The sequence below is a fragment of the Salvelinus sp. IW2-2015 genome, linkage group LG31, assembly GCF_002910315.2.
Source record: "Salvelinus sp. IW2-2015 linkage group LG31, ASM291031v2, whole genome shotgun sequence".
Lineage (NCBI taxonomy): Eukaryota > Metazoa > Chordata > Actinopteri > Salmoniformes > Salmonidae > Salvelinus > Salvelinus sp. IW2-2015.
Window position 1 is genome coordinate 6279227 of NC_036870.1, and position 14677 is coordinate 6293903.

The 14677-nt window shown below is 42.2% G+C and overlaps 2 protein-coding genes across 2 annotated transcripts in view; both read right to left on the reverse strand.

Annotated features, from left to right (window-relative positions):
* The window catches only part of samd12 (sterile alpha motif domain containing 12), a 127503-nt gene extending 119290 nt beyond the window's left edge, over positions 1–8213 (reverse strand). The window contains exon 1 of the mRNA XM_023976472.2: positions 7973–8213. The gene's annotated coding sequence lies outside the window, so the exon portion shown is untranslated. The remainder of the gene's footprint in view (positions 1–7972) is intronic.
* A 2081-nt stretch (positions 8214–10294) lies between these two features.
* Positions 10295–11193, reverse strand: abrab (actin binding Rho activating protein b). The gene is given in 5 exon segments (XM_070436373.1): positions 10295–10460; positions 10462–10533; positions 10535–10666; positions 10668–10891; positions 10894–11193. Coding segments are annotated over 5 exon segments (894 nt in total).
* Positions 11194–14677: the final 3484 nt, after the last annotated feature.

Sequence of the window (14677 nt, forward strand, 5' to 3'; positions counted from 1 at the left end):
CATTGACCCCCTTTATTATTGATTTATCTTAATTGTTTTACACTGACTCCCTTGCACTGTCTCTATGCACACCCACTAGACTCTACCCACACACTCACAGATACTACACTGACACTCCAACACACACACACACACACACTCACACACACAAAACACACACATGCATATTGATGCCACACACACACAGAGACACTTTCACACTTCACATACGCTGCTGCTACTCTGTTTATTATACTGTATATCCTGATTGCTTAGTCACTTTTACCCCTACCCACATGTACATACTATATTACCTCAATTACCTCAACTACCTCGTACCCCTGCACATTGACTCGTACTGGAGCACCTTCCTAATATTGAGTTGCAYGCCTCCCTTTTGCCCTCAGAACAGCCTCAATTCATCAGGGAATGGACTCTACAAGGTGTCGAAAGCGTTCCAAAGGGATGAKGGCCCATGTTGACTGCAATACTTCCCACAGTTGGGAAGATGTCCTTTGGTTGGTGGACCATTCTTGATACACGCGGGAAWTTGTTGAGYRTGAAAAACCCAGCAGCGTTGCAGTTCTTGACGCAAATCAGTGCGCCTGGCACCTACTACCATRCCCCGTTCAAAGGCACCTAAATATTTTGTCTTGTCATTCACCCTCTGAATGGCACACATACATAATCCATGTCTCAATTGTCTCAAGCCTTAAAAATCCTTCTTCAACCTGTCTCCTCCCCTTCATCTACACTGATTGAAGTGTATTTAAGTGACATCAAAAAGGGACCATAGCTTTCACCTGGTCAGTCTATGTCATGGAAAGAGCAGGTGTTAATAATGTTTAGTATACTCAGTGAATAGCTTCGTTATTATTATTTTTTTTTACAGTCGAGAGGAGTCAACAGCTTCAAGTTCCTCGCTATCCACATTACTAAGTATGGCAACTGCACCGCCCTCGACCGGAGGGCCCTACAGATGGTGGTGCTGACAGCCCAGAGCATCACTGGGGGTGAGCTCCCAGCCACCCAGGACGTCATGTCAGGCGGTGTCAGAGAAAGGCCTGAAAAATTGCCAAAGGCTCCAGTCACCTGAGACACGGACTGTTCTCCATGATCCTCTCTGGCAGGCAGTACTGGTGCATCAAGGCTAAGACCAATAGACTTCTAAACAGCTTCTATCCCCTGGCCATAAGACTGTTAAATGGCTAACTACTGCTCCCCCTCACATCTACGCTGCTGCTAAAAGTATTATTGCTTAAATGTATTACGACCACTACGCTGCTGTTCATTGATTATTGATTGGGCCATGCCCATTTAGTATCTATCTATTTATCCTGCTACTGGTCATATTACCCTATTTACATGCTGCTGCCATACTGTTTACTATTATTATTATTATTATAATTTATCCTGCTACTGGTCACTATTACTCCTGTTTACATGCTGCTGCCTATACTGTTTACTATTATTATTATTATTATTATTTATCCTGCTACTGGGGCCTGTTGCACAAAAGTAGAATTAAGACATCCGGGATAAATGACTCAGTTGAGCTCAATGAAGCCAAAACATGTGCGTCCAGGCTTAATTGGTTGCACAAAGACCAAGCCAGGATGAGCAGACACGGATTCATTAAGGCCAGGTGAAACCAATCCTGGATAGGTGCGCGCTCACGGCTCACTCAAATAGACCCGCCACAGATCACAGATTAACTGATTTACCATGGCAACTAGAGCCGCGTACTTTTCCCCGTCGGAAGCACAAATCCTCATGGAGGCATACGAGGAGGTAAATATATAATTAAGAAGAAAGGCAACACCGCCACAGTGATAAAGCAAAGAGAAAAAGCGTGGCAAGTATTGCAGACCGCCTGAATGCGTAAGTAGTGCACAATTACACCACTCACCGCTCCCGTGAAACATCACAATTACAATTCAAAATATTTAATTCACATCTCCAAAAATGCAGTTGTACTGTAATTATGAAACGGTTAAATTTTTAATTGAAATGCACTGCAGATATGAGTGAAATTGTGTAAAGTAACTCCATCACACTGTATAAAGCTATGATACATTTTTTGATATTTTTACTGAAAACAAGACAAAAAATACCAAGTAATTTTTTTGCAGTGTGACTCCATTAAATGTGGTGTGTGTGTGTGTGTGGTGTGTGTGTGTGTGTGTGTGTGTGTAGATAAACATGAACGGGCCAAAACGGACATGGCAGCAGGTCAAATCAAATACAAGAACATTCTGCAGAATGGTATGGTCCTGACTAATATTTAACAAAAGCACAAGCATATATTGTACCCAGAAGGTGCCTACTCACACATTGTCTGTACTGTTTTAGCAGTGAAAAAGAATACCCACAGACAAGGCACGGGTGGTGGGTCACCAAAGGCTGACCTTACCCCAGCAGAGACATGGCCTTGGAGCTAAATAAGGCAGGCCCGTCTTAGAGGGGATCCCTGGGGGGAAAGAGACGAGCATAGGTTCCTCCCAAGAATGCCACCGCTTCATTCAAGGTATGTCCTTCCATCTCTACATGGGATACAACCACATTCATATTGAATCAATTTGGACTGTCTGACTTTGGTTTACCTATTGCCTTGCAGTGGTCTGCAGCACTGTGTTCCTGTTAGAGGCCACCAGACAAGCACCAGACGATGCTGATCCAGTGAGTACTCCATCAAAGGCATACTGTAGGCCTGGCATGTCCTGTCCTACTAGTTCAATATGAATCCGATTAAATGTGATAGGGTGAAGGCCCCAGTGCAGCAGCAACAGCACATGATGGAGACGATGATGAGGAGGAGACCATCTCTCTGGATTCCAGAAGGCATGAGGTATCATGTTAAGACTGTGAAAGTACTATTTACTCTACAATGGTGAGGAGTCCCATCAAAATCAATAAAAATCTAATTTCTTTTACAGGACCCAGATGCTATACACATGGGAAAACCAGCCTGGCAACATAGTGCGTATTAATAAAAGGACACCACATCCTGCCAAATTCCAGCTTGCGCTAATTGTATTGTGTTCACAGAGCTCACAAGCTATCAGAAAGTTGTATGGCAACCACCTCCGGCGCCAAATAAGAACTGGCAGACATAGACAATTCAGTACAAGAAGAAAAAGATGGAAAATCTGCACTGGAGTCCGAAATAAAAAAGAGGAGCAATTAGGAACTGGACCTTAAATAAAAAAACTTGAAGAGGAGGTGAGATATGCCTCAATGTATGCTAACTGTAACACAAATGTAGTAATCATTATTTTTCTTTCCTCCCCCAGCTCCAAGAAGATGAACACAGCTCAAAATAAAAATTAGGTATATTCTCGTAAAGTCAAGTGAGCCATGACATATGAGCTCTTATTGTGAGCACACAGGACGGTGGCATCTTTCTAAGGTTTTTTATTTTCCCAGCAATCAGTACAACCAAGTCATCGTTATATAAGGCATCGCCCTCTTTTGCCCACCCCCCCAGCACCAGGTGTGGCCACTAGCCTATATGAAGGCCCAAAATTGTGTGTTCCTTTCTGCTCTGACAATGGCATGCCCATTCGTGCGAGATGTGGTGGATGAAGAAGCACTGTGCTGAGGAGAGCCTTCAGGCGAGAAAGGGTCTTCAGGACCGGTTGGACCCACTGGCCTTCCCTGATGACCATCTATATGAAAGATACAGGTTTTCTGCAGATGGCATCAGGTATCTATGCAGACTATCGGGTCCCAGGATTAAGCACCGCACTGCACGGAGCCATGCACTGAGTGTGGAGCAAATGGTTTGTGTGGCCTTGCGCTTTTTTGCTAGTGGAGCCTTCCTGTACTCAGTGGGGGATGCAAACAGCTGAACAAGGCCACAATTTTGCCGCACAATAAGGAGTGTGTGTCTGGCTATCAAAGCATTAGCAGATGTCTTCATCTCCTTCCCTGGCCACAGAAGACTCTGTGACATCAAAGAGGAGTTCTATAGATTGCAGGTAAGAGGATCTACAAATTACAGGACAACTGTTAACACATAGTAGGATACTCATTACTTTGTGTGACAGGTTTCCCCAATGTCATTGGTGCAGTGGGACTGCACACACAAGGATAAAAGCCCCCTCAGGTGCCCATGAGGCCGATTTTGTGAATAGGAAATCCTTTCACAGCATTAATGTTCAGTGAACATAACTTTTTGATATTGTCCATTGACGAACACTCTGCATTGCCAGTGATGTGCATTGATTGGTGTAATATTCCTCATCTTATGATTTCAGATGGTCTGCAATGCTGACTGTGTGATCAGCAATGTTGTGGCAAATAGCCTGGCTCAGTCCATGACTCCAGAATCTTTCGGGCCTCTGAAATCTATCAGTGCCTATCACAAGGTAAGCCACACAACCCCTATTTATAACCATCATGGCTGTGTCAAGAATATCACTGTGTTTATGAGGTAGTAATGATGAGATTTTGTGTTGACAGGTGAATTCTCTGGTGTGTTGCTGGGAGACAGGGGGTATGGCTGCCAGCCTTTTCTCCTGACACCTTTCACAGACCCCAGGAAGCACAGCAGGCCACAACCATGCCCATGCCAGGACCAGGGCCAGAGTTGAAATGACCTTGGCCTCCTGAAGGCACGCTTTCACTGCCTTCACAAATTAAGGGTCAGCCCTGTTAGGGCATGTGATATTACTGTGGCTTGTGCTGTCCTCCACAATGTGGCCTGCCTGAGGAAGGAGAGGCCCCCAGAGGTGCCACCAGCCATGGACTGGGACAATCCGGCAATCTTCCCTGATGACGACAGTGGTCGGCTGCTGAGGACCAATATGTGTTGAATTATTTTAGTTAGTATGTGTGCTTTCAATTTTGGTTAAATATGTCCTGCGGTGGCAGAGGAATTTGGTTTTTTTGGGTTCGTTTTTTGACGAATTTGGCCTCTTATGATGTTTGTGCGGTATACTGTGTGTAATACAAGGCTGCAGGGAGGCTACTGCATCCATTCATTTGTCTGTTCAGTTGATGTGTATGGATTTGTCCTGCATTTATTTTAGTGTGCAGACATGCAGGGTGTGTTATATACAGACCTTTGAATGTGTATGTATCATTTTGTATAATATGCTTGGATTCTGTGCTTTCCATCTTGTAGAGTCACTGTGACTTCAGTTTCGAAAGGAGCTGATGGTTTACCTGCTTGTTTTGTCCTTATTCAATAAAGGAACATAATGTTACACATTGTGTTTTTATATTCATATGGAATGTGTATTTGTTTATATGACAGAGTACTAGGGCCACACTGAAGAAAAAGGATAAGTCATAAATTTATGAGGCTGGTTCTTTCTGCAGAAAAGCTACATATTGTTTTTACAGTTGGATACTTATGACAATGTGATACTTAATATTCTGGCACATCAGCATGTCTTTGTTTATGAAACCATACTGAAGTACAATTTCACGAAATGCCCCACATCTGTCATTTTAACACTGTCCTCCTTTAAACAACTGGTTACAATATTATGACTTGTGTTTTTTTCCCCTCTGTGGCCCTAATATTCTATCATTTTATATATAGCCTTATAGTCTATGGGAAACTGTAAATTATCTAATGATAGCAACATCATCTAAAAATCATTTTTTATCCAAATCATTGAAATTAATGATCACAAACGTTTAAATAATAACAGTGGGTCTAGTTATATGTGATAACAATGTATAGTGAGCAGTGAAATAACTATTGGTTTCCATTTGTGGTGACTGCTGACTGACATTAGGGATGAGATTAAATAGATCCTGGAATTTAGCCTGGTCTGGAGCAGGCTAGCTCCACAGAATAAATCTCCATGGTAATTTTATACCATAACATATCCTCCTGCCCCTATCCATCTTTAGTGCAACCGGTTACGGATCAATTGAGCCAGGATCACCAAGATATCCTGGCTTAATCCTTTATCCTAGTTTTGTGCAACAGGCCCCTGGTCATATTAGTCCTGTTACATGCTGCTGCCATACTGTTTACTATTATATTTATTATTATTTTTTATCCTGCTACTGGTCACTATTACTCCTGTTTACATGCTGCTGCCATACTGTTACTATTATATATATATTTTTTTTAAATTTATCCTGCTACTGGTCACTATTACTCCTGTTTACATGCTGCTGCCATACTGTTTACTATTATTATTATTATAATAATTTATCCTGCCTACTGGTCACTATTACTCCTGTTTACATGCTGCTGCCATACTGTTTACTATTATTATTATTATTAATCCTGCTACCAGTCACTTTCTCCTAATCCCTGTACCTACAGGTGTGGCGCAGTGGTGTAAGACTCTACATCTCTGTGCTATAGGCGTCACTACAGACAACTTGGTTCGAATCCAGACTGTATGTCACGACTTCCACCGAAGTTGGTCCCTCTCCTTGTTCGGGCGGCGGTCGAAGTCGCCGACCTGCTAGCCATCGCTGATCCTCTTTTCATTTTCCTTTGGTTTTGTCTTGTATCACACCTGGTTCCAATCCCATTCATTACATGTTGTGTATTTAACCCTCTGTTCCCCCTCATTGTCCTGGTCGGTGATTMTGTAAGGGTGCGTGCTGGTGGCAGGGAAGTCAGGGGCAGGAGATCGAACTTGGTATAAAACGGAGCAGTTTAATAAGTGCTCAAAAACTCAGAAAACCAAAATATACAAAATAATACACGTGGGTACAAAACCCGTCGCACACCAGAACATATCTTGCACATAGCTTACAAACAAACAATCACCAACAAGGACAATGAGGGGGAACAGAGGGTTAAATACACAACATGTAATTGATGGGATTGGAACCAGGTGTGATGGAAGACAAGACAAAACCAAACCAAAGGAAAATGAAAAGAGGATCAGCGATGGCTAGAAGGTCGATGACGTCGACCGCCGAACGCCGCCCGAACAAGGAGAGGGACCGACTTCGGCGGAAGTTGTGACACTGTATCACAACCGGCTGTGATTGGGAGTCCCATAGAGCGGTGCACAATTGGCCCAGCGTCGTCTGAGTTTGGCCGGTGTAGGCCGTCATTGTAAATAGGAATTTGTTCTTAACTGACCTTGCCTAGTTAAATAATAATAATACAATTCTAGTTGGAGGATTCTGGATTTCCTGCTTATTCCCCCTTGATTTTGATTATCTTCCAACCAGGATTTCTAGAAAACCTGAGAAGTTTGGGAAAGTTACAGGAAAAAGTTACCTAMATTTTGCAACCTTTTACCATTTTTMCATTACTAAAGGGTAAAGACTTCGGGAGTTGTTGGAAAGGAAGCATTATTGTTGTGTTTCTGCGTTTGTCCTTTGTTAGCGATTATAGATAGAGTGCCTTCGGAAAGTATTCAGACCCCTTGACTTTTTCCACATTTGTGACATTACAGCCTTATTGTAAAATGTATTAAATTGTTATTTGTCCAACACTGCAAGACTAATACGTTTTAATGGGGACTGACTATTTTGTCCCTCAGAGTACTACTCCTATTCATTGGATTATCTTACCAGCCCTCTCTTATCACATCTCTGTGAAGCAAGTGGTGCTGTTATCTTTATATCCAGTCGGTCTGCTATCTGATTGAAAGTTAATGCTATTGGTTTTCAACACAGATTTTAAATTCAAAACAGTCAGATGCTATACAACGGTCTCAGATTCAGTTTCACCGCTATGGATTCCAACTATAACCAATGCATTCTTACATTGTTCTTACAGTACAAAACATTATTTACTACTATTCCCGTTATTAATTACTATTATTAACTATATTCTTGCTTTGTAACTACCGTGTAAAAAAAATGAAGTGCCATGTATTTAAAATGTTTGTAAAATGTACATGTAACCAAAAAGAAAAAGCTGTAAAAACACAGTTATTTTTGTCCTCCGAAGAGGGGCGGTAGTGGATGGGCCAATACAAAATTCAATATTAATAAATACTATTCCCACTTAATGATACGAGCAATATTCAAATAATAAAAACAACTCTATACTCACAGATAAAGTGTGCATATAAAACCTGTTTAGAGGTAGAAGTCAGTGAAGGAGCCAGCAGCGGGTGTCAGTGCATCAGTGTCTGATGTGAGAAGCACTGCTCTGTTCTGGAGTCTCTCCCAATGCYGTAGTCAAAGCCAAGGTGCTCCTATAATTACACCCGCTGACATTCCAATACATTTCCAGTGAGTGTATTCCAGAACATCTTTTAATGTCTATTCCTACCAGCATCAGCTTTGGCTTCCAGTTAAATATGTGCCTGAGGAACAAGGAAGCCATAGGCCACTGTAGCTGTGGGCGGTGTTATGCTCCTTATCACTGACGTTTATATTTAACTGGGTGACTTACATTTAGTGGTATTACCAGTCTGGCATGGTGAGGTAGGAAAAATCAGTTCCTCATAGATGGGCTTAATCATCAGAACATACCTCAGAGTACAAAGGACATTTGTTTGTGTGGGCGTGTGTGTGTGTGCAAGCTGTGTCTATCACATTTCAACATTAAAACTTCAGAGCGAAAAAAAAGAAGGAAGATAAATAAAGACAAGTCAACCAAAGACTGTGGATGGCGTCAGACTGCCAGGAAAAAAGAGAATGAATTGTTTGCCACAATATACATAATGTACTGAATACACTGGAACAAGGAACCCTGAGAACAATTCTGTTCCTGTTTTACGAATTAGCAAAGTCAGGTGTATTCCGCATTCATAAAGGGCAAATCAATATTTTGTATTCCTTAATTAAATATACATTTTTAAACACAATACAACCACACGAGGATATAGTGTAAATGCAATTCAAATCATGAAGGATGACATCAAAAAGTTACAAATATTTCCATTGTGGTCCTCTTGAAAATATACACACTTGGGCTCCCGAGTGGCGCAGYGGTCTAAGCCACTGCATCTCAGTGTAAGGGGCATCACTAAATTCCCTGGTTCAAATCCTGGCTGTGATTGGGAGTCCCATTGAAATCCTGTCATTGTAAATAATAATTTATTCTTAACTGACTTGCCTAGTTAAATAAAGGTAAACGGTCAAACAAATGTCACCGAAAGGGAGAAACATACAGTACATGATCAGTCCATAGTGTAACTAATGTTACAGGTAGGACATACATGTTCAGTCAGCATAACATTATTTCCTGTTAAAGACATGATCATGATTCCTTATCAACTCAATAGATATTAGATCATTTAATTAATTGTTCTTTCTCCCAAGAACGCCAAAAGTTTAGAAAATTGCTTGATGTCTCGATTAGGTACAGTATGTTGTCCAACACAATACGACCAGTTCACATAGATTATGTCCTGTATCATTTGAGAGGAAATCATGCAATGTTAGGTGAACTTTACTTGTCAAACACAGTTGTTAGGTTTGGGCTATGGTTACTAATAGTTCACTAATCAACAAAGTCCCAGGATTTAACTCCATAACAATGACATTCAAATTAGTAGATTGACAAATAGAAAGTATGGTTATTCAAATAAAAGTAGACAATACGTATCAGAGACTAAACTGACACCAAGTTTAGCCGATAAATCTTTTGTTGATTAATACAATATCAAGCGTATTTTAAATTTAGGATGTCAAACATGGTCACAAGGGCTGCGTTCACACAGGCATCCAAATTCAGATATTTTTTCCACTAAGTGGTCTTTTGACCAATCACATCAGATCTTTTCACATCAGATCTTATTCAGATCTGATTAGACGTAGAAAATATCMGATTTGGGCTGCCTGTCTAAACGCAGCCAATGTGCCCACATCTGAGTTCAGTCAGGTTCATGACCCCAATTCAAGCTTAATGGACAGATTTCCAGTTGATACAGATATTCCTGAAAATGCTCCGATGTGCCTTGACACAATTCTGTCTGGGAGCTCTATGGTCAATTCCTTCGACCTCAAGGCTTGGTTTTTGGTCTGACATGCACWGTCAACTGTGGAACCTTATAAAGACAGGTGTGTGCCTTTTCAAATGATGTCCAATCGATTCAATTGACCACAGGTGGACTCTAATCAAGTTGTAGAAACATCTCAAGGATGATCAATGTATACAGGATGCACCTGAGCTCAATTTCGAGACCCATAGCAAAGTGCCTGAATACTTATGTACATACGGTATTTCTGTTTTTTATTTGTAATACATTTGCAAAAATTTCTAAAAACCTTTTTTCACTTTGTGATTATGGGATATTGTGTGTAGATTGATGAGGAAAAAAATATTGAATCAATTTTAGAATAAGGCTGTAATGTAACAAAATGTGGAAAAAGGGAAGGGGTCTGAATACTTTTCCGAATACACTTGGTTCCACAAGAGAGGAAGTCACATGATAACACCATCATCCTGCCCTTGCCACAGCATCTCCCCGTCGAATGCCACCTTCCCATGCCTCTTGGCTCTCAGAAGAATCCCCACCACCTTGTCAGAGACGCGTACGTATCTATCAAACAGTTCTCTGAAAGTGACGCGGGTCTTCCCGTCAGTGCCGTGGTCCAGGAGTTTCATTGTTCTCTGTCTGCCCAGGTTCAGTGCTGTCCATCTGTCCAGGTTTAGAGTTGTCTGTCTGTCTGTCCAGGTTTATCTTGGCCGCCCTCCGCCTCAAGGGTCCTTTTCTGTGCCTCAGAGTACCCACTTTCCTCTGTGTCCACGCTACAGGCGTGCCCATCTCCAAATTGTCGTTACATTCCGCTCCTTCTCCTTCTCCTGCTTCCAGCTGAGGGTCAGTCTCGACACTTTGGAGCACTTTCTGTGGAGTGCGAGCGACCCCCTCTTGCTCAGTGTCCTGTCTATCTCCTCCTCTGGCGGTGGAGCCTACATACAAATTAGCTCGGTCAGAAATGTAGTTTCCACACTCCTCTCCTGAACACCGCTGGTCACAGTCTTCACCACCTGCTTGGTCTTGATCCGGGACTCCCGTATAGAGGCACTAGAGGGGTCTTTATTTTACCCTCCGATTGGGAAGGAGGAGAATTGCCTCGAGACTCCTGCTTGGTAGCTGAAGTGTTGTTCTGAGCAGTAGGTATGTTGTGGCCAGCAGTGGGATCCTGACAGGGACAAACCTTCTTCTGCCAGGTTCCTAATTTAGTGGTGCTTGGTGTCTTTGGTGGTTCGTTCCAAAGCTCTCTTAGGGGGTCAGGAGCCCAGCTGATAGGCTCCTTGGCCAGCTTGTCTTTGATCTCGGACACCCACTTCTGCCAGCTCCGGGTAAGGTTGGACACCATACGGGTGTGGGCCTCTGTATATGGGCCTCAATATACAGTACAGTCGTGGCCAAAAGTTTTTTGAGAATGACACAAATATTAATTTCCACAAAGTTTGCTGCTTCAGTGTCTTTAGATATTTTTGTCAGATGTTACTATGGAATACTGAAGTATAATTACAAGCATTTCATAAGTGTCAAAGACTTTTATTGACAATTGCAGTGTTGACCCTTCTTTTTTAAGACCTCTGCAATCCGCCCTGACATGCTGTCAATTAACTTCTGGGCCACATCCTGACTGATGGCAGCCCATTCTTGCATAATCAATGCTTGGAGTTTGTCAGAATTTGCGGGGTTTTATTTGTCCACCCGTCTCTTGAGGATTGACCACAAGTTCTCAATGGTATTAAGGTCTGGGGAGTTTCCTGGCCATGTACCCAAAATATCGATGTTTTGTTCCCCAAGCCACTTAGTTATCACTTTTGCCTTATGGAAAGGTGCTCCATCATGCTGGAAAAGGCATTGTTCGTCACCAAACTGTTCCTGGATGGTTGGGAGAAATTGCTCTCTGTAACGGCTTTCGTCGGTGGAAGGAGAGGACCAAAGCGCAGCGTGGTTAGTGTTCATCTTAATTTAATAATAATCAAAAAAACAGAACACTTCAAATACAAAACAACAAAAGTGAAAACCGAAACAGTTCTATCTGGTGCAGACACACAAAGACTGAAAACAACAACCCACAAAACACAATAGAACACAGGCTACCTAAATATGGTTCCCAATCAGAGACAATGACTAACACCTGCCTCTGATTGAGAACCATATCAGGCCAAACGAGAAACCCCACATAGAAACAGAAAACATAGATAATACCCACCCAACTCACGCCCTGACCACACTAAAACAAAGAAAATACAAAAGAACTATGGTCAGAACGTGACACTCTCGGAGGATGTGTTGGTACTATTTTTTATTCATGGCTGTGTTCTTAGGCAAAATTGTGAGTGAGCCCACTCCCTTAGCTGAGAAGCAACCCCACACATGAATGGTCTCAGGATGCTTTACTGTTGGCATGACACAGGACTGATGGCAGCGCTCACCTTGTCTTCTCCGGACAAGCTTTTTTCCGGATGCCCCAAATAATCGCAAAGGGGATTCTTCAGAGAAAATGACTTTACCCCAGTCCTCAGCAGTCCAATCCCTGCACCTTTTGCAGAATATCAGTCTGTCCTTGATGTTTTTCCTGGAAAGATGTGGCTTCTTTGCTGCCCTTCTTGACACCAGGCCATCCTCCAAAAGTATTCACCTCACTGTGCGTGCAGATGCACTCACACCTGCCTGCTGCCATTCCTGAGCAAGCTATGTACTGGTGGTGCCCCGATCCCACAGCTGAATCAACTTTAGGAGACGGTCTTGGCGCTTGCTGGACTTTCTTGGGCGCTCTGAAGCCTTCTTCACAACAATTGAATCGCTCTCCTTGAAGTTCTTGATGATCCGATAAATGGTTTATTTAGGTGCAATCTTACTGGCAGCAATACCCTTGCCTTGTGCAAAGCAAGGATGACGGCACGTGTTTCCTTGCAGGTAACCATGATTGACAGAGGAAGAACAATGATTCCAAGCACCACCCTCCTTTTGAAGCTTCCAGTCTGTTATTCGAACTCAATCAGCATGACAGAGTGATCTCCAGCCTTGTCCTCGTCAACACTCACACCTGTGTTAACGAGAGAATCACTGACATGATGTCAGCTGGTCCTTTTGTGGCAGGGCTGAAATGCAGTGGAAATGCTTTTTTTGGGATTCAGTTCATTTGCATGGCAAAGGGGGACTTTGCAATTAATTGCAATTCATCTGATCACTCTTCATAACATTCTGGAGTATATGCAAATTGCCATCATACAAACTGAGGCAGCAGACTTTGTGAAAATTTATATTTGTGTCATTCTCAAAACTTTTGGCCACGACTGTACAAACTGGTTGAATCTATGTGGGAAACTGATTGGATTGACAAAAAGTCCCCAATGTAAAGAAATTTGGTCATTTTTTCACCTAACTTTTAAGCTAAATCCAATGACATTGTGAAACTTTTTTGTTGATTTCACTTTGAATTCATGTTACTTGACAACTCAATCAAATGTAAATCAAAACGAGATGTTGAAATTATGTCGTGCCCAGTGGGCAATCAATCACGTCAAACTCAGGCTCAAAACAGGAGGTCAGTGACAGACAGAAAGACAATGAGGGTTGGTGCAATACAGTAGGGCATAATCTGATTCAACAGCATCTGTTAAAGAGATCACCTAGCACAAACACACACAAGAAAAATATGACCTTACAGCACATGTCAAATTCGGCTCTAACTTGCATGCTTGCTGCAAGGTTCTATTTTCATAAACACAAAGACTTACTGCATTGTCACTTGTACAGATACATGATATCCACACTGTGCATGCAAATATACTATATGGAGTGTGCTGAGGCAAGAAGGTTGGAGCAGCTACAGCTGTACAGGAGTTTTTTGTGGTTCGCAGGAACCAGAGTGGTTGTCAAAGACAGAAGGAGACATTTGATCCGGGGACCGAAGGCGCACGGACTCAAACCAGGAAAGAAGGTGACACCTGGGGGAAACAAGGAGCTCCTGCTTACACATGTAGGGATTAGTCTTGCAATGCACCTGGTAGTGAGATCAAAGTGTACAAACAGGAAGCACTAGCTCTTTTATTGCACCCAGTGCTTCAATACTTTTTATGAGTTTTAGATGCATACATGTGTATGTGTTCAACTCTCTAGACATAGCCTAATATGATAGTGTATGTGTGTGTGGATGTTTATGTGAATCTTCTCTCTCTCTCTCTCTGTGTGTGTGTGTGTGTGTGTGTGTGTGTGTGTGTGTGTGTGTGTGTGTGTGTGTGTGTGTGTGTGTGTGTGTGTGTGTGTGTGTGTGTGTGTGTGTGTGTGTTGTGTGTGTGTGTTTGTTGTGTGTGTTGTGATGTGTGTTGTGTTAGTCTTGTTGTTTGCATGGGTTCAATTAGAGGAGAGGGATATTTTAATAGAATCTGTCCCAAGCATACACAGGCCAGCAGACTGGTGAAAGACAGCTGTTGGCAGTCAGTCACACGGTGTGGAAGTGTGACAGTGAACATGAACAGAGGACTCCTGTATAACTGTCAGGTCATTCCGGATACCAGATAACCTCATAGGCAGGTAGAGCTCTACCTTATGGACAATATGTTAATTACCTCTGAATTACATTTATGGAGTATAATCGATTTATGGGTACGACAGGCCTAAAATAAATGACATAGGTCATTTTTGTATTATTCTGGACATCTAAATAGGTGTCATATTTCAATAACATGGGGGGGAAAATAGTCTTATCATATCATTTTATTTTTAAATAAAAAATATTCTGCTAAATTGGATAGAAAGTTTTACACTTTTTGGGGAGGTTTTTGGCACTTTAGGGCTGGGACTTGTTTTAGGGATAACTCCTATAGAAAATATAT